The 21,819-nt window shown below is 42.9% G+C and overlaps 1 protein-coding gene across 4 annotated transcripts in view; it reads right to left on the bottom strand.

Moving 5' to 3' along the window:
* Positions 1-1,097: 1,097 nt before the first annotated feature.
* Positions 1,098-21,819, bottom strand: part of LOC106572257 (oxysterol-binding protein-related protein 2) — a 40,287-nt gene continuing 19,565 nt past the window's right edge. The window contains exons 2-14 of one of the 4 annotated variants that reach the window (XM_014146300.3): positions 17,894-18,081; positions 16,711-16,834; positions 12,995-13,070; positions 12,693-12,827; positions 12,458-12,555; positions 12,025-12,207; positions 11,720-11,827; positions 11,109-11,198; positions 10,594-10,717; positions 6,501-6,626; positions 4,402-4,525; positions 4,048-4,138; positions 1,098-3,943 (exon numbers count right to left, since the gene is read on the bottom strand). In XM_014146300.3, the coding sequence (XP_014001775.1) occupies positions 3,841-3,943; positions 4,048-4,138; positions 4,402-4,525; positions 6,501-6,626; positions 10,594-10,717; positions 11,109-11,198; positions 11,720-11,827; positions 12,025-12,207; positions 12,458-12,555; positions 12,693-12,827; positions 12,995-13,070; positions 16,711-16,834; positions 17,894-17,930 (1,419 nt within the window). In that variant the 5' untranslated portion in view covers positions 17,931-18,081 and the 3' untranslated portion in view covers positions 1,098-3,840. Of the gene's footprint in view, positions 3,944-4,047; positions 4,139-4,401; positions 4,526-6,500; positions 6,627-10,593; positions 10,718-11,108; positions 11,199-11,719; positions 11,828-12,024; positions 12,208-12,457; positions 12,556-12,692; positions 12,828-12,994; positions 13,071-16,710; positions 16,835-17,893; positions 18,096-21,819 lie in introns of those variants that run through there. The other 3 variants (XM_014146301.3, XM_014146302.3, XM_082962028.1) reach the window with 3 other exon arrangements.

The raw sequence follows: 21,819 nt of genomic DNA on the forward strand, positions 1-21,819 counted from the left end.
CCAAGCAATAAGACTGAACAGCTAATCAAATGGCTACCCAGACTATTTGCACTATCCACCCCATTTAAATGTTTTACTCAATTTGTATTCAGCTTATGTGACAAATAACATTTGATTTGAATTAAAATGAAAGATTCACCCATTTTGAATGTTATATCATATTTGTGCATATCTGAGCGATGTGCTGTCAGCCAAAAACATATGACCCTGGGAAAATCGATAGAACATTGCTCAGTGATGCACAAATTCGATATAACATTCAAAATGGATGAATCTTTCCTTTTGAGTTTCTTTACAGAAGTTCACTTAATATTCAATATTATTGTAAAATAAAAAGCACATAGTTAAACTATAATTAGGTTTTCATTAGATGTTACCCATAAAATAGCAAGCTCTCCAAAGTACAGAAATTACACAAATATTCCCATCTCAAAATAAAACCTCTGGAATAATGTTCTTACCAAAGGTTTATTTAAATACTATAAATAAAATAAAAATCAATTGCACAAAATATGATATTTGCTTGTGATTCCACTGTACTAAACACCTCTGAGACACAGGGGAAAAGATTTGAAAGTCAAGGATTTTCAACTTGCAGAGGATTTTCAAAATGGTCAAACGCAATTTACACAGCGTACAAAACATTAGGAACATCTAATTTTGAGTTGCACCCCCTTTTCGCCCTCAGAACAGCCTCAATTCATCAGGGCATGGCCTCTTCAAGGTGTTGAAAGCATTCCACATGGATGCTGGCCCATGTTGACTCCAATGCAGTTGTGTCAAGTTGGCTGGTGGACCATTCTTGATTGACATGGGAAACTGTTGCGCCTGCCACCATACCCCATTCAAAGGGAACTTAAAATCTGTCTTGCACACAAACAATTGTCTCAAGGCTTAAAATAATTATTTAACCCGTCTCCTCCACTTCATCTACAATGATTGAAGTGGATTTTAACAAGTGACATCAATAAGGGATAGACTGACCAGGAAAATCCAGGTGAAAGCTATGTCATGGAAAGACAGACAGACATTCCTAATGATTTGTACACTCAGTGTATAAGCTACTCTTACACAAATAAAACACCACACAAAGCAAGTTAAAATCTACTTTTTTTAATGTTGGTGCATTAGTCTTAAAGTTGCTAGCTAACAAATTAGAATTTGATGAAATGTGATGAAGTGTGTGGACACAACCAGAAGTAGTGATCAGTTTTACATACATTTCCTGTACACACGGTGAAAACGGACACTTCTGACCTAAACATTTCAAAGTGTTATTGACAATAATAAAGTACTGTATAGAGAGATGGGTTAGAAAAACAAATGCGTCAAAAAAAACTCTGATCTGATAAAACTAAAAACACCTTAAATATTAAATGAAATGCAGGTAAAAAAAAATAAAATAAAAAGGTTTGGAAAATTGGCTTACTTAAATTTAGGCACTAAGTATAACCACGGAAAAAATGTATCAATCAACCTAAGACACAACGCAAGGCTTCTTGGTTCGCCATATCTTTTTGCCACATTCCGTTGCCCATTTCTCAAACCACCAGCAATTCCACAAAGAAAAATACATTTGTTAAAGCAATAGACGTACATTTTGTGACGTGTCAGGCTAAATGAAAAAAAATAACAAAATAAGTAGCAAACTGGGGCAAGAGAGGCACAAATAGTCAAGATCAAATTGCTCTAAACTGTCAATTCATCTTTACACTCCTTAGAGACTTCTACCATGGTGATCCACAGACCAAATGGACACAATCACTTATGAGATGGGCTCATCTACAGTCAAGTAAGCTGCCAATACAGTCATCTAAATTTCGGTTTGCCTGCCGGTGACAAAACTAAAGTATTTATGTGTACTATTATACATGTAAAGGTATACAGAGACACTAAGCGCTATTGGTTGGTTGCATAGATTTCGGCTGTCGTTTCAAATACACAGTAACATGGTAAATCCAAACTAAATCCCCCTACATTTCAATATCGTATCACGTCAAGATATTGTTTGAACTCACAGGAAGAGCATTCCCAATGGTCAACATGACATGTTTTACTAGACAGACTTTGAAAGTCCTCCAGAGCAGAAACGCATTGGTTTACACTGATTCATGCATGCAGATCTAATCTACAAGGCTAAATGTTTACCACAGTACAATTAACTGCACATGAATCCACCCCCCCCCCCCCAAAATAAATATATACCCCTATCGTATATTGCATGAGTTTGTTTAAAAAAAGAGAAAAAAAAGAAATGTCACAGTCTCTTATAAATAAGAACTTAGACATAGTGGCTCATCATTGTGAAAGAGATTGGTGATGTGAGAGAGTGTGGTTTATGGCCACAAAGAGTTCCTAACACGAGGAAGGCAACAATATGCTTACAAGGGAAGCTGGTAATATTACACAATGACGTCTACTTCATATCGGCTATAATTCCATTCAATTCCAAATTCACTTTGAGCTGGTTGGACAGTATTATGACGATTAGCTAGCTATATTGATAAAAGTAGGTATTTACATACATGTATATCTTACATGAAAAAGGCTTTATCATGCTCTGGCGATAACTATTATTTAGTTCTTGAGGTAACAATTATCAATTCATTTATTCATAGCCAATGACTGCACAGCAAACCACCCTTGCCAGTTATACCTGTAGTTAAAAGGAACCATATGGCTTAAGATTCTGTACAAATCACTACAGTCATTCAATACACACAGAGCCACACACACAGAGCCACACACACTCTAGTGGAGGCTAGTGGGAGGAGCTATAGGACAACGGGCTCATTGTAATGTCTGGAATGGAGTCAAACGTGATTTCCATATGCTCGACGCGTTTGATACCGTTCCATTAATTCCATTCCAGCCATTACAATGAGCTCTTCCTCCTATAGCTCCTCCCACCAGCCTCCTCTGGTACCCATTATACTCGTCTTATAATCTTATTAACGCTCCTTGTTATTTTCTTACTCATTACGAGAACACTCTAAACGGACAGACTAGGTAAACAGCAGCAGCCAGGCCGAACGTAAGGTAGGCCCACCGCCACAGAGCCAGGGGTCGCTAACACTGTTAGCTAGCTAGCCAAAAGCCATGCAGAAGAGTAACAAAAGGAATATTTTGTGATGGGGGAATTACTAGCCGACTGCCTGAATCAGGGGCTGTATTCACAGACTGAGCAGTGGCCAATGTGGCTAGATGTGTGTGATTGGCCTATATGGTCATATGATCATTCTTCTTCTCTATACATACAGGTTACATTACAGTGATGAGAAGCTTGCCCTCTGGACGTATATAGGGGACAGCCAGACCTGGGCGGAATACTCCAGGTGTGCTTTGTTTAGCTTGTCAGGTGCAATGGAACAAATGGAATAATTCCAAAAGTGCAAACTCCACATGCCAAACAATTTAAATCAAGCTCAAGTATTTTGAATATTTGAAATAGGTATTCAACCCAGGTCTGATAGGGAGGGAGGGGTACCCACAATGCACTCCTGTTCAAGAACTAAACAGTCTCCTCCAGTCTCTGTTCGTCTGCTTCCGCCTGTGCTGCCACCAACATGTCCCAAAGAATCTCCAAACCAGTTATCAGTCAAAGGAGCATTCACATCCCTGATTTCACCGTTGACTGTTCCCTTTCATCACCGTCAGGAGACTGGGGAGGGGAGGGTTGTGCTAACACAGACGCATGTGTTGTACAAGGAGAGGCTATCGCCGCTTCAGAGTTCCAACGGGAGACCGTGTGGTGCTTAGAACAGGGGTGTACCAAGGGACTGGCGGGGCGGGGGGGCTTGAAGGGGTGGTTCAGTAGGTGTTCATAGAACCCCACCTGGATCAGTAGATATCAGGAAGGTCAGAGTATTTCCTATCAAAGTAGCCCCCTGTGTAGAGCCAGTCCTGAGAGGACGTGTAGGGGTTTGTACCTGACTGGAACCATCTGGAAGACACAATTATGGTTTACTTAAATAAATAAATAAATAAATAAATAAAATAAAATATACAAATATTTATCTTGAAATGCGAGGACACCCAAGTTCTCACCGAGTGGACCATTCCTCCTCGTCCTTGGAACGGTCTTTCCGCGCCGACCTCTGTTTCTCCTCCAGCCTCTCCTTCTCTCGACTGGCTTGATCTGCACAAACAAGAACATAGGATCTTCTATTACCTATTTGATACATGGCCCTCCTGACCACTGTATTATTCTGTAATTAAAAGCTGACAACCCTAACTTCAATAAACCAGCCTCTAATACCTCTCTAATACCCCCACCCACACACACACCAAGAAAAGAAAGGAATCTGAACACAAATAGGACATGTGAATGCACCACCCAAAGGGAACGCTAGAGGGCAGCATCGTCTAGCAAGTGTGAGGATGTAGCAGAAAGACTATTACCCATGTCTCCGTTCTCCATGGCTCTGATGTCGGGCCGCAGGCGGCAGTCTGTGGGGGCCAGGGTGGCCTGCATACCAGGCTCCAGCTCATTCAGCGACATGGCAAAGTTAGTGAAGTTATACATCTGGAAAAACAATATCCTACAGAATTAACACCATCAAAATCGATGCATGTATGTATGTATGTAAACTTAATAAGTAGGAGTGCTTCAGGTATTCCAGAACAACCACAGGTGCTCTTGGAGGGGAATAGTAATTGAAAAAGGCAAAATTATAACCACAAATGGGTACTGAGTACGAGTCCAGGCACTCGTGTGGGTTTGAAAATTAAAAAGCCTTTATTTATGGGCCAAGTCATTATTAAAATACACCAACGGGTATCGGCTTAGGCCTTCATCAGTGTGTGGAGGAAAAGCATTTAAATATCCTCGACACACCTGTGCCTAGGTGATCACAGGTAATTGATCTATTGGCCACTAGGGACCGGCATAAGAAACAGCACATCAAAACACATTGCATGATGGCAATTTGCATATACCTTAGAATATTATGAAGAGTGATCCGATGAATTGCAATTAATTGCAAAATCCCTCTTTGCCATGCAAATTAACTGAATCCCCAAAAAACATTTCCACTGCATTTCAGCCCTGCCACAAAAGGACCAGCTGACATCATGTCAGTGATTCTCTCATTAACACAGGTGTGAGTGTTGACGAGGACAAGGCAGGAGATCATTCTGTCATGCTAATTGAGTTCGAATAGCTTCAAAAGGAGGGTGGTGCTTGGAATCATTGTTCTTCCTCTGTCAATCATGGTTACCTGCAAGGAAACACGTGCCGTCATCATTGCTTAGCACACAAAGGGCTTCACAGGCACCCAAATCAACCATTTATCGGATCATCAAGAACTTCAAGGAGAGCGGTTCAATTGTTGTGTTGAAGGTTTCAAGAAAGTCCAGCAAGCACCAGGACCGTCTCCTAAAGTTGATTCAGCTGCGGGATCGGGGCACCACCAGTACAGAGCTTGCTCAGGAATGGCAGCAGGCAGGTGTGAGTGCATCTGCACGCACAGTGAGGCGAAGACATTTGGAGGATGGCCTGGTGTCAAGAAGGGCAGCAAAAAAGCCACTTCTCTCCAGGAAAAACATCAGGGACAGACTGATATTCTGCAAAAGTTACAGGGATTGGACTGCTGAGGACTGGGGTAAAGTCATTTTCTCTGATGAATCCCCTTTCCGATTGTTTGGGGCATCCGAAAAAAAGCTTGTCCGGAGAAGACAAGGTGAGCGCTACCATCAGTCCTGTGTCATACCAACAGTAAAGCATCCTGAGACCATTCATGTGTGGGGTTGCTTCTCAGCCAAGGGAGTGGGCTCACTCACAATTTTGCCTAAGAACACAGCCATGAATAAAGAATGGTACCAACACATCCTCAGAGAGCAACTTCTCCCAACCATCCAGGAACAGTTGTGACGAACAATGCCTTTTCCAGCATGATGCAGCACCTTGCCATAAGGCAAAAGTAATAACTAAGTGGCTCGGGGGAAACAAAACATCGATATTTTGGGTCGATGGCCAGGAAGCTCCCCAGACCTTAATCCCATTGAGAACTTGTGGTCATCCTCAAGAGGCGGGTGGACAAACAAAAACCCACAAATTCTGACAAACTCTAAGCATTGATTATGCAAGAATGGGCTGCCAGTCAGGATGTGGCCCAGAAGTTAATTGACAGCATGCCAGGGCGGATTGCAGAGATCTTGAAAAAGAAGGGTCAACACTGCAAATATTGACTCTTTGCATCAACTTCATGTAATTGTCAATAAAAGCCTTTGACACTTACGAAATGCTTGTAATTATACTTCAGTATTCCGTAGTAACATCTGACAAAAATATCTAAAGACACTGAAGCAGCAAACCTTGTGGAAATTAATATTTGTGTCATTCTCAAAACTTTTGGCCACGAGTGTACAATGCAATCAGGGAAAACCCAATTTACTGTAGGTAAATGGTAGAAAAAAATAGTGTGTATGATGTTGGGTATACGCTTAACTTGTGTGTATGAGCATGTGAATGTACACGTTTACACGCCGGCGTGTGTTACCTTAGCAGAGTGTTGGGGTCGTGACGATATCCTCCACAGCAGGGTGCTGCCAGGGATTACAGCTACCGTCTCCAGGACCTCAGGCATGTTGTCTGCATCGTCGCTGTCTACCCCCTCAGGCTCCTCCTGTGTACAGGTAAACACAGACCACACCGACGCGCGCAGACACACGTCTGATATAAATAGCCCTTTTAACAAAATCAAATGAAATGTGTATTTTTCCTCATGAATAAAGCAAAAAAAAATACATCAGAAATTACTTAAGCAAGGGATGTTTACTTCGTGTACCATGTCTACTACAAACAGAATACTGAAATGAACATACAGTTTTCACTGGTTTACTATATGGGTCTTTCTAGAAACTAGGGTACCAGCGAGGATTTTCTGCGGTGGACAACTTGTTTCCGCTGTTGATAAGTCATCGATAATAATCTGCCAATTTTGTTAATGTCAATACATTAAGATAAGGGGGGGGGGGACCCGGGTTCGATGCCAGACTGTCACAACCGGACGTGACCAGGAGTCTCCCATAGGGCGGCGCACAATTGGCCCAGCGTCAACCGGGTTAGGGTGAGTCAAGATCAGAATTGGATCGCAATTGGATATCACGAAATTGGGGAGAAAAAGGGGGTAAAAATAAATAAATAATCCTGGATCTTGTCGGTGGACAGTTTTTTTTGGCATCGAGATCTCACAAATGCCCGGGCTCCCGAGTGGCGCAGCGGTCTAAGGCACTGCATCTGAGTGCTAGAGGTCTCACCACAGACCCTGGTTCCGTTCCAGGCTGTATCAAAACCGGCCGTGATTGGGAGTGCCATAGGGTGGCGCACAATTGGCCCAGCGGCGTCCGGGTTTGGCCGGGATAGGCAGTCATTGTAAATAAGAATTTGTTCTCAACGGACTTGCCCAGATAAATAAAGGTTAAATATCATTTTTAAATGCACTGCGACTACGTAATATTTAGTGTCCTTATGTTACGGTGTGAAATCAGTGTTCATGGGCACACAAATCCAAATTAATGTCTGGGTTAGTAAAAATCAAATGCTTCTAACCGAAAGTCACCTTAAACTTAAAACCGATACGGTCATTAACGTGGTTCTTCAATAATTATGCAGAATACTTGTCAGTTGAGAAACAGCTACAGTGAGGGGAAAACGTGTTTGCAAAGAACGGCCAGAATATTTTGGCGTCCCTTTCATTACGTCGGTGAAGACAGTTGTGCCGTGATCCACGTTGGATCTAATATCCCTAGTAAATTGATGTTGATTATGTGTCGTCTGCTTGATTTACAGCAGGATCTTGTTCGATTTCACAGAGAAAGCATCAAGGTAATGACTGAATGTTTTCATACATTTCTGTGCCTCAGGTTTGACCGTTTACTGTGTGCAATTGTGTTGGATAGACTATTGCACAACACCCAACGCTATATTCCTTTCCATTATTCTGGATATTAGAATGACAAATTACATAGTAGCCAAGTGAGCTTAAGGTCAACATACAGCATTTAAAAACAGTCCGCAGTAATTAAATTAATTCAGGGCTTGTAAAAGTATATCTAGGCTAAATATAAGCCTTCCACAACCATAATACCCACTTATCAAAATAGTTTAACTTGCCTTTGTGCACTAATCATTGATATTGCTTTTTATGAAAATGCCATTTTTGTTACAAATTTAACCAGAACCATCCACATAGAATTTTCCATAATGACTGAATGCATTATGGAAAATTAACACAGGTCTCTCATGCACAAGCCAACTTACTAATGAGCCAGCTTAATCTTTATACTTCAAGTCTAGCAAGGGTTGCCATGTCTATAGTTTTCCTGCCAAATTGGTCTATTTTGAAAACAACGTTGCAGGTGAAAATGTATTGGTCTCGGGTTGCGTTGTTTTGGTCTACTTCTAAATTAAACCGCAGCTGCCATGGCATCTTTTATTTTTTAAATCTATTAATTTCACTGTGACCTGCTTCTGCTGGCTATCAGGCAGTTTCTGAGTGAGTGTGTGAGTGTTGGGAAGGAAGGGTGCATTGGCCTCTCTCTCTCTCTCCACTCAACCATTTGATCTGAATGAACTGTGCCTCGAGTGTGTCAACAGAATCAAGATTTTAATTATACTACATTAAAATTGTCAAACATGACTGCCAAATTTTGTTATGAAATAAAATTAGCCAAAAAGCAAACTTGGGGCTTTTTGATTTTCAGTTTTCATACTCCAGTTGAACATGTGTTTTATTATCATTATTTAACATTGCGTTTGAGGTGTAATGAAAAAAATATATCCTACATCTTAACCATTCACTATCAATCACTCCTACAGTTCAGATTAAATCACTTGGTGTGATGAACCAATAGTTTTCCTATTGGATAAACGCACCAACTCCTCTCTTGCTGCAAAAACATTTTTTGGGGGACTAGTTTTCAGGCCTAGTTTTGAGTGGTCATTGGGCTAGAAATTGTAGCTGACCATGGCAACCCTGAGACTAGCCAACTTCGATCTATATTAGCTAGCTAACAAGGTAGAACAGTTGAACTGCTATGAACATATCCTCCTGTCCTTCACCTGTGAACAGCATGCTAGCCTGTTCACTTTGTTTAGATGTTGAAATCAAGTCGTCTACCTACCTGGATAAGAATATGCTTATTTCTCAGAATGAGAACGAGTTGTCAATTCCTCATAAATGCTTTAAGCTCATTATACATTTAAAAAAACAGACTAAACAGCTAGCACATATCATTTTGTGGCTAAAATGCTGCTAGCCTTAGGTTACTTGGTACCGTAATGTTGTGCCAACAGAAACCGAGCGTTTTCCCAGAATCAATGTTCATTAATACTCCAGTTTAGTAGTCTGCTCAGTGCGTCATTTTGGGAGTCAAGACAAAGAGGGTGTTAGAAAGGTGAAGTTCTCCTCTGTAACAGTAAAATAATGTCTCAATGTGTTCCGGTGTCCATATGACCAATTCTGTTGGACCAAACCACAAGTTTGGTTTGGGGAATGCTTCTTATCAGAGAGCAAGAGGCGATCTCTGTTGTGGTGAGTGGCAGGGGCTTGTTGTGTGTCCTGGAAGGTGCACACTGCAAAGCACGGAAAGAGTGAGGGAGACGAGATCAAAAAGACATGAGAACAAGCGGACATAAACGCTCATAAAAACAAACCAAAAAAGTGGAGATACTTGCAATACAGGCATTTGGAAATCCGCGCAACTTTATACATTTGAGTTAACTCCATATGATGCCCAGCCCTATTCACGATATAATCTGGTGATAAAGCTATTAAAATGACACATTTTAAAGGATATATAGTCCCAGGCCTATGTTGTTGTTCGATGGAGTTACGGGCTAATTTGGCATCAATTCATTTTTATTTCTCCAAATACACGAGGAACTGCATAACAATCTTTTTTATTTTTGTCTCAAACCATTAAGTGTTGATCCAATATCACACATTGGCCCCATCATTTATAGAAAGACCCATATATAGAACATACATAGGGGCTACAGACTACCAACAGTGACCTACCGTAGACTACGTTTTTTTTTTACCTTGACATAACGTCATGGCATGCTGCCAGAATCATCAGGAAATCAAAATCAGAGGAGAGTTATCAAGAGAAGTAAATGTTGTATAGGCCTATTTACAATGTGTCAAACAATAAAACACAAGCTATGAAAGCAATGAGAGCCGCACACTCCATATCTATTACCTCCCAGTAATTTATTGGGTAAGAAACCACTAACGTTTCGCCACACAGACTATTAGGCTCAATCTGCTTTGAAAATAACTTGCAGGGAGGTGGACCACTGGGGGCGACCAAGCTATACTGTGTGCAAATAAAGCAAGCTCAGCGTTAGTATTCTGAAATTAATTCTCTGGATTCTGAGTTGTTGATGCGTGTACATGTATGCATGCATGTAGGCATGCGTGTAGGCATGCGTGTAGGCATGCGTGTAGGCATGCGTGTGTTTTTTCCACTGATTTCCAATTTTATTTTATTTTTTATGTTGACGATGACATGTATGACTTATCTTTCCTGATAAAATACATTTAAAAATACATATCATTTACTCCATGTTGTGTGACGTCCACTCACCGGACTCTTCTGTTTCTTAGAGTCTGCCTTCTTCTCAGCCTTCTTGTTGGACTCGTACGTCTGTGGGTCCATGCTCCACATACACTCAGTCCACTTCCCATAGATCACACAAAGCTTATTTTTGCTGCCAGGGACAGAGATGGGAGGAGACATCAGCAACCAAATACTGCTGTACTGGCAGAGAATGATACTGTGCTATCATTGTGTGTCCTGTACGGCTTAGTTGGTAGAGTATGGCACTTTCAACCCCAGGAATGTGGGTTGATTCCCAGGGCCACCCATTCGTAAAATATATATGCACGCATGACTAAGTCGCTTTGGAGTCTCCTAAATGGAAGATATTATTTATTATACCCACCAGGGCTGTGTTTAGCAGGGAGAAAACATTTAGAAACCTTACTGAACACGACCCAGGCAAAAGTGTCACCAAACACTTAAAACTGGACCAGTGAATTCAGGACCAGAGAAGTAAGCTGTAGTCGGTGTATCAGAATGATGCCAATACCTCCACATACCTCTTATCCTGAATGTAGCCCTCCACTCTGTGCAGCTCCTTCCCAAACATGCCACACGGCTTGAAGTTCAGCACACACTTATCTCCAGTACTGCTCAGGACAGAAAGGAACGAGAACAATGAGGGGGTAAGACAAACCATGCTATACCACTATGGCTCAACTACTGTCTTCACTCCATACACCACTATGGCTCAACTACTGTCTTCACTCCATACACCACTATGGCTCAACTACTGTCTTCACTCCATACACCACTATGGCTCAACTACTGTCTTCACTCCATACACCACTATGGCTCAACTACTGTCTTCACTCCATACACCACTATGGCTCAACTACTGTCTTCACTCCATACACCACTATGGCTCAACTACTGTCTGTACAAATACAAATTAAAGGGTGAATCCTAACTACCACTTAAGACGCATTTTTCAATTGGTTTCCCATTGGCTTCAATGCATGATTAAGTGAACATTTGACCTAAATGGAAGGTAAGATTGACCCCTAAGTCTGCTATGCTGAAAGTGGTGGATATATACACATCTGTATGCTTCCAAACCAGGAATTGAAGGTAAAATAAGATAAACTATAATATCCAGTCCTTTATTCACCTGTGGTTGAGGATTTCTACAGTGCCGTACTGCTCGATCCACAGTTTGCCCAGGATGACATTGTGTACACAGCAGAAAGGGTTGGTCCACGTATAGACCTCACCGTGCCTGAGGAGAGGAGGGGAGGAGAGGGGCAGCAAACACAGCCTCAGCGCAATGGGCTCACACACAACAAGAGACTTTGTAAAGAAAAATAGGATTATAGAAGCTGAAGCGGTACTGACTTCGACAAAGCACAGAGAAAACAACCAAACAAAACCCCCATGACCAGGTATAGATAAAAAAAACACCCACCCACGACTCACTTGAGGAGCTCTAGTGTGATGGTTCCCTTGGGCTCAGCCTCCACACTCTTGCCCCAGAACTTGAGTTTGGGGTAGATGGAGCCATGGAAGACAAAGTCCCCGACCAGGCTCTCAGCATGGAAGGCACTGACAGGGGGGTGGTGGCTGACCTGCTCCGAGATCAGCCTGTAGCCCTGGTCCTCTCTGGGGGGGGGGAGTAGGCAGGAGAGGAGAAAAGGAGACAAAGATTGTTATCATAGCCTACTGAAAATAAGGTCAGCAGACGAAAACAAGTGTTGTTAAATTCATGGTTGAAGGCAGGTAAAGATGTCCTATTAAAAAGGCCAATAAAGTGTGCAGTCTAGTCAGACAGGAACTGTCCAGAGCTACACAGCTTTTTACAACTTCTCTCTATGACTCTTTGTAAGGGAGCGTCGCAGTCTTGTCCCCTCACCGCGTTAGTTCATAGGTCTCTCCTAGCAGAGGGTTGAAGGGCTTTCCAGTCCTGTCCCACTGCGACGCCACGGCCGACACGGCAAAAGCAGCTACCGCCTGGGAAGAACGGAGGGGAGGAGTCGGCCACAGCATTCACTGGCTCACACAATCTAGTTGTGATCCAGCTACATATGCATGTACTGGGTTATCAGAAGCTTCATTTTCTGATACAGTGTGTGTGTTCAGTCTCTCACCTGCATGCGCTCTATGGAGTCGGACAGCGAGCAGGCTTTGTTGATGAGGTATGTGTGCTCCATGTACTCTGTGATCCGCTGGAGGAAGCTCAGGGGCTCGTTGAACACGATGGGCATGGTGATCTTGGACAGCTCCTGCACACACACACACAGAAAATGAGCAAGATTAGAACGCAAAATACTTTCACACAAGTGGGATGAAATCAAACTCACTGGCATAGTAGAGACCCAGAGAACGTCACGGTCTAAAAATACATGTGTGATCAAGAAGTGGTTCTTTAAATACGGTCTGTAGCCCTTACCAGTCCAATGCATTTCTTCAGAATGCCCCACACACTGAAGTTGTTCCTGGAGAACATTGGGGCAGGTAGCGTTGTCCTGAAAGATGTGAGGACAGAGACAACAGAGACAACAGACCCCAACCAAGGAGCATTAAAAGTCGTGCTATAAATTCTCAGACAACCCAAAGATTCCTTGATGCCCTTCCAGACTGCCTCTGCCTACCCAAGGACGTCAGAGGACAAAAATCAGTTAACCACCTAACCGAGGAACTCAATTTAACCTTGCGCAATACCCTAGATGCAGTTGCACCCCTAAAAACTAAAAACATCTGTCATAAGAAACTAGCTCCCTGGTATACAGAAAATACACGAGCTCTGAAGCAAGCTTCCAGAAAATTGGAACGGAAATGGCGCCACACCAAACTGGAAGTCTTCCGACTAGCTTGGAAAGACAGTACCGTGCAGTATCGAAGAGCCCTTACTGCTGCTCGATCATCCTATTTTTCCAACTTAATTGAGGAAAATAAGAACAATCCGAAATTTCTTTTTGATACTGTCGCAAAGCTAACTAAAAAGCAGCCTTCGCAAATGGAGGATGGCTTTCACTTCAGCAGTAATACATTTATGAACTTCTTTGAGGAAAAGATCATGATCATTAGAAAGCAAATTACAGACTCCTCTTTAAATCTGGGTATTCCTCCAAAGCTCCATTGTCCTGAGTCTGCACAACTCTGCCAGGACCTAGGATCAAGGGAGATACTAAAGTGTTTTAGTACTATATCTCTTGACGCAATGATGAAAATAATCATGGCCTCCAAACCCTCAAGCTGCATACTGGACCCTATTCCAACTAAACTACTGAAAGAGCTGCTTCCTGTGCTTGGCCCTCCTATGTTGAACATAATAAACGGCTCTCTATCCACCGGATGTGTACCAAGCTCACTAAAAGTGGCAGTAATAAAGCCTCTCTTGAAAAAGCCGAATCTTGATCCAGAAATTATAAAAAACTATCGGCCTATATCGAATCTTCCATTCCTCTCCAAAATTTTAGAAAAAGCTGTTGCACAGCAACTGACTGCCTTCCTGAAGACAAACAATGTATACGAAACGCTTCAGTCTGGTTTTAGACCCCATCATAGCACTGAGACTGCACTTGTGAAGGTGGTAAATGACCTTTTAATGACGTCAGACCGAGGCTCTGCATCTGTCCTCGTGCTCCTAGATCTTAGTGCCGCTTTTGATACCATCGATCACCACATTCTTTTGGAGAGATTGGAAACCCAAATTGGTCTACATGGACAAGTTCTGGCCTGGTTTAGATCTTATCTGTCGGAAAGATATCAGTTTGTCTCTGTGAATGGTTTGTCCTCTGACAAATCAATTGTAAATTTCGGTGTTCCTCAAGGTTCCGTTTTAGGACCACTATTGTTTTCACTATATATTTTACCTCTTGGGGATGTCATTCGAAAACATAATGTTAAATTTCACTGCTATGCAGACGACACACAGCTGTACATTTCAATGAAACATGGTGAAGCCCCAAAATTGCCCTCGCTAGAAGCCTGTGTTTCAGACATAAAGAAGTGGATGGCTGCAAACTTTCTACGTTTAAACTCGGACAAAACAGAGATGCTTGTTCTAGGTCCCAAGAAACAAAGAGATCTTCTGTTGAATCTGACAATTAATCTGGATGGTTGTACAGTCGTCTCAAATAAAACTGTGAAGGACCTCGGCGTTACTCTGGACCCTGATCTCTCTTTTGAAGAACATATCAAGACTGTTTCAAGGACAGCTTTTTTCCATCTACGTAACATTGCAAAAATCAGAAATTTTCTGTCCAAAAATGACGCAGAAAAATTAATCCATGCTTTTGTTACTTCTAGGCTGGACTACTGCAATGCTCTACTTTCCGGCTACCCGGATAAAGCACTAAATAAACTTCAGTTAGTGCTAAATACGGCTGCTAGAATCCTGACTAGAACCAAAAAATTTGATCATATTACTCCAGTGCTAGCCTCCCTACACTGGCTTCCTGTTAAGGCAAGGGCTGATTTCAAGGTTTTACTGCTAACCTACAAAGCATTACATGGGCTTGCTCCTACCTATCTTTCCGATTTGGTCCTGCCGTACATACCTACACGTACGCTACGGTCACAAGACGCAGGCCTCCTAATTGTCCCTAGAATTTCTAAGCAAACGGCTGGAGGTAGGGCTTTCTCCTATAGAGCTCCATTTTTATGGAATGGTCTGCCTACCAATGTGAGAGACGCAGACTCAGTCTCAACCTTTAAGTCTTTACTGAAGACTTATCTCTTCAGTAGGTCCTATGATTAAGTATAGTCTGGCCCAGGAGTGTGAAGGTGAACGGAAAGGCTGGAGCAACGAACCGCCCTTGCTGTCTCTGCCTTGCCGGTTCCCCTCTTTCCACTGGGATTCTCTGCCTCTAACCCTTTTACAGAGGCTGAGTCACTGGCCTACTGGTGTTCTTCCATGCCGTCCATGGGAGGGGTGCGTCACTTGAGTGGGTTGAGTCACTGACGTGGTCTTCCTGTCTGGGTTGGCGCCCCCCCCCCCCCCCCCCCCTTGGGTTGTGCCATGGCGGAGATCGTTGTGGGCTATACTCGGCCTTGTCTTAGGACGGTAAGTTGGTGGTTGGAGACATCCCTCTAGTGGTGTGGGGGCTGTGCTTTGGCAAAGTGGGTGGGGTTATATCCTGCCTGTTTGGCCCTGTCCGGGGGTATCATCGGATGGGGCCACAGTGTCTTCTGATCCCTCCTGTCTCAGCCTCCAGTATTTATGCTGCAGTAGTTTATGTGTCGGGGGGCTAGGGTCAGTCTGTTACATCTGGAGTATTTCTCTTGTCTTATCCGGTGTCCTGTGTGTATTTAAATATGCTCTCTCTAATTCTCTCTTTCTCTCTTTCTGTCTTTCTCTCGGAGGACCTGAGCCCTAGGACCATGCCTCAGGACTACCTGGTATGATGACTCCTTGCTGTCCCCAGTCCACCTGGCCGTGCTGCTGCTCCAGTTTCAACTGTTCTGCCTGCGGCTATGGAACCCTGACCTGTTCACCGGACGTGCTTGTTGCACCCTCGACAACTACTATGATTATTATTATTTGACCATGCTGGTCATTTATGAACATTTTAACATTTTGACCATGTTCTGTTTTAATATCCACCCTGCACAGCCAGAAGAGGACTGGCCACCCCTCATAGCCTGGTTCCTCTCTAGGTTTCTTCCTAGGTTTTTGGCCATTCTAGGGAGTTTTTCCTAGGGAGTTTTTCCTAGCCACCGTGCTTCTTTCACATGCTTTGCTTGCTGTTTGGGGTTTTAGGCTGGGTTTCTGTACAGCACTTTGAGAATATCAGCTGATGTACGAAGGGCTATATAAAAATAAATTTGATTTGATTTGATTTGATTAAGTGTCTAGCAGAGAATCAGAGGGAAGGGGAGTATCCCTATGATGACTATCAGTAATACAGTATGCAATGGTAGAGGCTGACCTGTTGGGTGTCGTCATACTGACTGACTGGGTTAGAGTTAACAGGAGCATGAGAACTGGCCAGTCTTCTACCAGGTTTAGAGCTATTAACAATGTGGAAGGGGTGAGAGTGAGAGAGAGACTAAGATAAAGAAAGAGAGTGCGAAAGTGACAGAAAGCAAGAGAGTGACGACAGAGAGAAAGAAACAGAGAGAAGACTCGGAGGAGAGGACACAGCAGGAATCGGAGCGTACCTGCGCTTCCTGATTCCGTTCTCCGGTGACGTGGAGCCATTGCTCCTCTGGGCGTCGTCGTACACCCCCGCGTCTTTAAAACTGGCCTCCGACGCGCCTTCATACGACTCATCAGAGTCCAAGCCTAACACACATTAAAGGGTTGGCCACAAATTAGGGAAAGGCTATAACAGCGCACAACTCACCTTGCCTGACAAGGTTACCTAATATAGAATGGCTTAATATGCCCGTATAATCATAAAGTAAACAGTCTTGCAATTAGGCTACAGGTCAAAGCAATGACTACATGAGGGGGAGCCGCAGAACTGATTGCAATATGGACGTGATACACATTGTGACATGACAGCCACTGTCTGACGCTGAACTAAGCAACGTAGGCGTGGAAAAGAGAAAAGGTGTGGTGCCCCGTTAACATTTTAAAATAAATAATTGGGCCCCCCCCCCCCCCCCGAGTCAACCGGAACACCTCTAGCCATGTGATCTGGGATTGATAAGCGTGCTTCTACACCTGCGTTGCTCGCTGTTTGGGGTTTTAGGCTGGGTTTCTGTTCAGCACTTTTTGATATCAGCTGACGTAAGAAGGGCCATATAAGTAAATTTGATAAGAGGATGAGACGGACAGGAACAATAACGTGACGACACAGCGTGCACTCTGCAGTTCACCCCACACGTCGTTTCCATCCCCTCTCACATGCACAACCGCACAAACATCCCCGCTATTGCTGATGGCAAAGCCAAAATCACGGACGCTGAATAGACCGCTGCGTTATTGAAGCTGTCAGTTAAGCTGCTCAGGTTACAGCATATAGTGTGGCACTGGGCCACAGTGTGAAGTGCAGTACAAAGACACCTCTAACTCCTGAGTCCTGACCATGACATTTGTCAGAGAAACATTCCAAAACAGAGACAAAAAATAAATAAATGGGGTCATGTTCATTAGGTATAAAACGGGATAAAAATGTATTTGAGAACGTTGCTAAAACAAAGTAACTTCTCCCGTTTCAGAACTTCCACTTTGAACAGGAAACTGATAAGAGTGATAAAAAAAAAACTGCTGAGTCACACTGTCAATGTTCTCTCCCTCTGTGTGCGTGTTCCCCTACAGGTATGTGGTTACCTCTGAAGGTCTGGTAGGCCATTCTATTACGTACGCCCCTCCCCCTGTGCGGACAGGGACACCCACCTGTTACGGCGTCGTAGAATTCATCATCGTTGTTCATTGTAGAGGGACAAAGCCGGACCTCCAGGTGCTAGTGGAGAGGGAGGTGAGCCTCTAGAACATGGTCCCTATAGCAGGCCTCACTGGTCACTGGCACGGCAACTTCCTCCTCCGCAACCACGTCGGGACAGGCAGCAGCTCACACAGCAAACCTGCTGGACACATACTATAAACAGTTCAGGATTGTATTCATTAGCGCACGCCGTAGCAAAATGATTTGCAACAGAAGAAAAACAAAATAATTCTGGTAGCCCCTCCATGCTTTAGTCATTTTTTTCCCTGTTTGGTGCCTAATGAATAGGATCCAGACCATGACAGGCCACCACTAATGTCTGCACATCAACAATAGTAACACAACAAGGCAATCTGTTCATCAAACTCCCATTCATTTCATATCAACACACTCATTCACTCCACCAGTAAATAAAGTATTCTCCTTGGTGTCCCTCTAGTCTAGTAGTTGTGGTTTCTGGTTAGGAGTGGATCCAGTGAGAGGTTGCCTGCACAGACCAATGAGCCTAAATAAACAGTGCTCCTATTACATAAACAAACGCAGGAGCAAAAATGCTTCCATTTCCTGAGGCTCTTCTTTGCTAGTCTCCGTCCATCTGGTGTTAGCCTGAACTCTCTCTCTCGCCCGCTCTCTCTGGGTTAGCCTTACCTGCTGTTCTGCTGTCTGTCTCCTAGCCTCTGGTCTGGGAGGTTTTTCTGGGTGGTGATCTGAGTGTAGAAGGACTAGGGTGGGTGACTGACTGTTCTCAGGGAATGCCTCAAAAACACACTCACTGGTGAATTTTGGACTGTACCACGATCGGCAAGCGAGGAGGAGCCGTGTTGGTGTAGGCCCTGTTATCATTAGCATCAGTGGTAGACACGAGGACTGCACACACAGACAGGGCCATTCTCGTCGCCTCTTCAGAAAGTTGCAGGAAACACGAATCACTGACGCATTCTGTTGATGTCTTGTGATAAACTTCAGCAAATAAATGACATTTTCAATACATTTAGTTGATTCCCGACTAAGGTCAATAGATTTTGGAATATTGTTGAATTCCGTTTGAATGCCTGGATTCCGCGAGGGCCCTAATTAATCATAGTTGGACAAGAATGAGGCGCTGCACTACCTATTGTTCCTGCAGTGATGATTCACCATCTTCATTGAATGTTTTATCTGCAGATAATCGCCAGAAAGACTAGGCCTACCAGTAGCATATGCTAATTATGGAGCCAAATGAACAGCGCTCCATCGGTAGTCTACACTGACCGATGAGAGTCGCTCACTTTAGCGACACTATCTGGCAAGCCCCGACATCCTAGGAAAGGAAACCTAGGAAATCCTTTGGTTTACTTGTCCCAATGCGATACCATGGATTTAAGTAAAACATTCTAAAAACATAATTCCACTTTGACATTATGGGGTGTTGTGTGTAGGCCAGTGACAAAAACCTCAAATGTAATCAATTTTGAATTCAGGCTGTAACACAAAATGTGGAATCAGTCAAGGGGTATGAATACTTTCTGAAGGCAGTGTATAACCACGTTGCAAGATTTATGAAATGGCAAAGTGATAAAGCGGATCGACTTTATTCAGACAGTTCGACAACTTTTAAAAACTAGTCCTCACTTGCTGTTCAGTTGTCAATCAAAAGCACAGTAAATAGCCTACAATTCGCCACGACTCCACATGGCTGGCTAAAGTGAACCACAAAAGAAAATAAATGAGCCAGAAAACAATAATTAGCCTAATTAGTCATTGATTTTGACTTATCGTTCCCACTTACATTACACCGGAAGTGTAAATTCACGAGGATCATGCTCTCCTCCTCCGTGTAAAGAAATTTGACTGCAACCATCCACAGCGCACACAAATTGTACCGGGAGGCGGGACAGACAGCAGACCGTTTCCCTGTCATCGCTGGCTTTGTGACTGACAGGCCCCTACCCTATCAACAGATTGCTAGACGATGCATATTGAATCATTCTAGCGGGAGAGGGCTTGACGGACTGGCGAATTAAAACGTTTAAAACAAAAAGTAGCCTAGTTAATATGAAGTGGAAAAAGTAGCCGGCTGAAAATTAGTCTGGACCCGGCTGACTAGCCGACGGCCGTCGCTGAATGGAAAATAAAGCAAGATGGCGGCAAAGGCATTCTAAGTGATTTTAATGGGCTTTCTCTATTCTGATTTGCTTTATACAAAACCAAACTAGGACAAAACTGACAGTGAAGAAGCACTGTATTAACATAAATCGTTATCTATACGGTATTGTACAACTCTATACCGGTATACCTTAAAATACAAAATATTTGAAGGCCTACCTCCCCACACTGTTGTATGATGCACACAAACACAGAGTAGAGGTCAACCGATTAATCGAAACTGCCGATTAATTGGGGCCGATTTCACTGTTTCATAACAAATCGGTAATCGGCATTTTTGGACACCGATTATGGCCGATTACATTGCACTCCACGAGGAGACTGCGTGGCAGGCTGACTACCTTTTATGCGAGTGCAGCAAGGAGCCAAGGTAAGGTACTAGCTAGCATTAAACTTATAAAAAACAATCAATCAAACATAATCACTAGTTAAACTAGTAATATCATCAACCATGTGTAGTTATCTAGCTTGTCCTGCGTTGCATATAATCGATGCGGTGCCTGTTAATTTATCATTGAATCACAGCCTACTTTCCCAAACGGTTGCCGATTTCAGGCTTTCATAACAATCGGTAAATCGGTATTTTTGGCCACCGATTTGCAGATTTTTATTTTTTTTGTAAAAAAAAATTAAACCTTTATTTAACTAGGCAAGTCAGTTAAAGAACACGTTCTTATTTTCAATGACGGCCTAGGAACGGTGGGTTAACTGCCTTGTTCAGGGGCAGAACGACAGATTTTTACCTTCTCAGCTTGGGGATGCAACCTTACGTTAACTAGCCCAACGCTCAAACCACCTGCTTTATGTTGCCAAGGTAAGTTGCTAGCTAGCATTAAACTTATCTTATAAAAAAACAATCATAAACACTAGTTAACTACACATGGTTGATGATATTACTAGTTTATCTATCCTGTCCTGCTTTGCATATAATCGATGTGGTGCGCATTCGCGAAAAAGGACCGTCTTTGCTCCGACGTGTACCTAACCATAAACATCAATGTCTTTCTTAAAATCAATACACAAATATATATTTATAAACCTGCATATTTAGTTAATATTGCCTGCTAACATGAATTTCTTTTAACTGGGGAAAATGTGTCACTTCTCTTGCAAACAGAGTCAGGGTATATGCAGCAGTTTGGGCCGCCTGGCTTGTTGCGAACTGTGAAGACTATTTCTTCCTAACAAAGACAGCAGACTTCACCAAACGGGGATGATTTAACAAAAGCACATTTGCGAAAAAAAAGCACAATCGTTGCACGACTGTACCTAAACATCAATGCCTTTCTTAAAATCAATACACAGAAGTATATATTTTTAAACCTGCATATTTAGCTAAAAGAAATCCAGGTTAGCAGGCAATATTAACCAGGTGAAATTGTGTCAGTTCTCTTGCGTTCGTTGCACGCAGAATCAGGGTATACAGAATCTGGCTCGTTGCGAACTAATTTGCCAGAATTTTATGGAACTATGAAATAACATTGTAGGTTGTGCAATGTAACAGGAATATTTAGACTTATGGATGCCACCCGTTAGATAAAATACGGAACGGTTCCGTATGTCACTGAAAGAATGTTTTCGAGATGATGGGTCATTAATATGGTCAAATTTGGAAACTAAGGTTTATTATATTATAGTTAAGTCTATGATTTGATATTTCATAGAGCAGTCTGACTGAGCGGTGGTAGGCAGCAGCAGGCTCGTAATATTCAAAGGTATATGGTTTAGAGAG

This window comes from Salmo salar, chromosome 15 (assembly GCF_965601325.2).
Source record: "Salmo salar chromosome 15, fSalSal1, whole genome shotgun sequence".
NCBI lineage: Eukaryota > Metazoa > Chordata > Actinopteri > Salmoniformes > Salmonidae > Salmo > Salmo salar.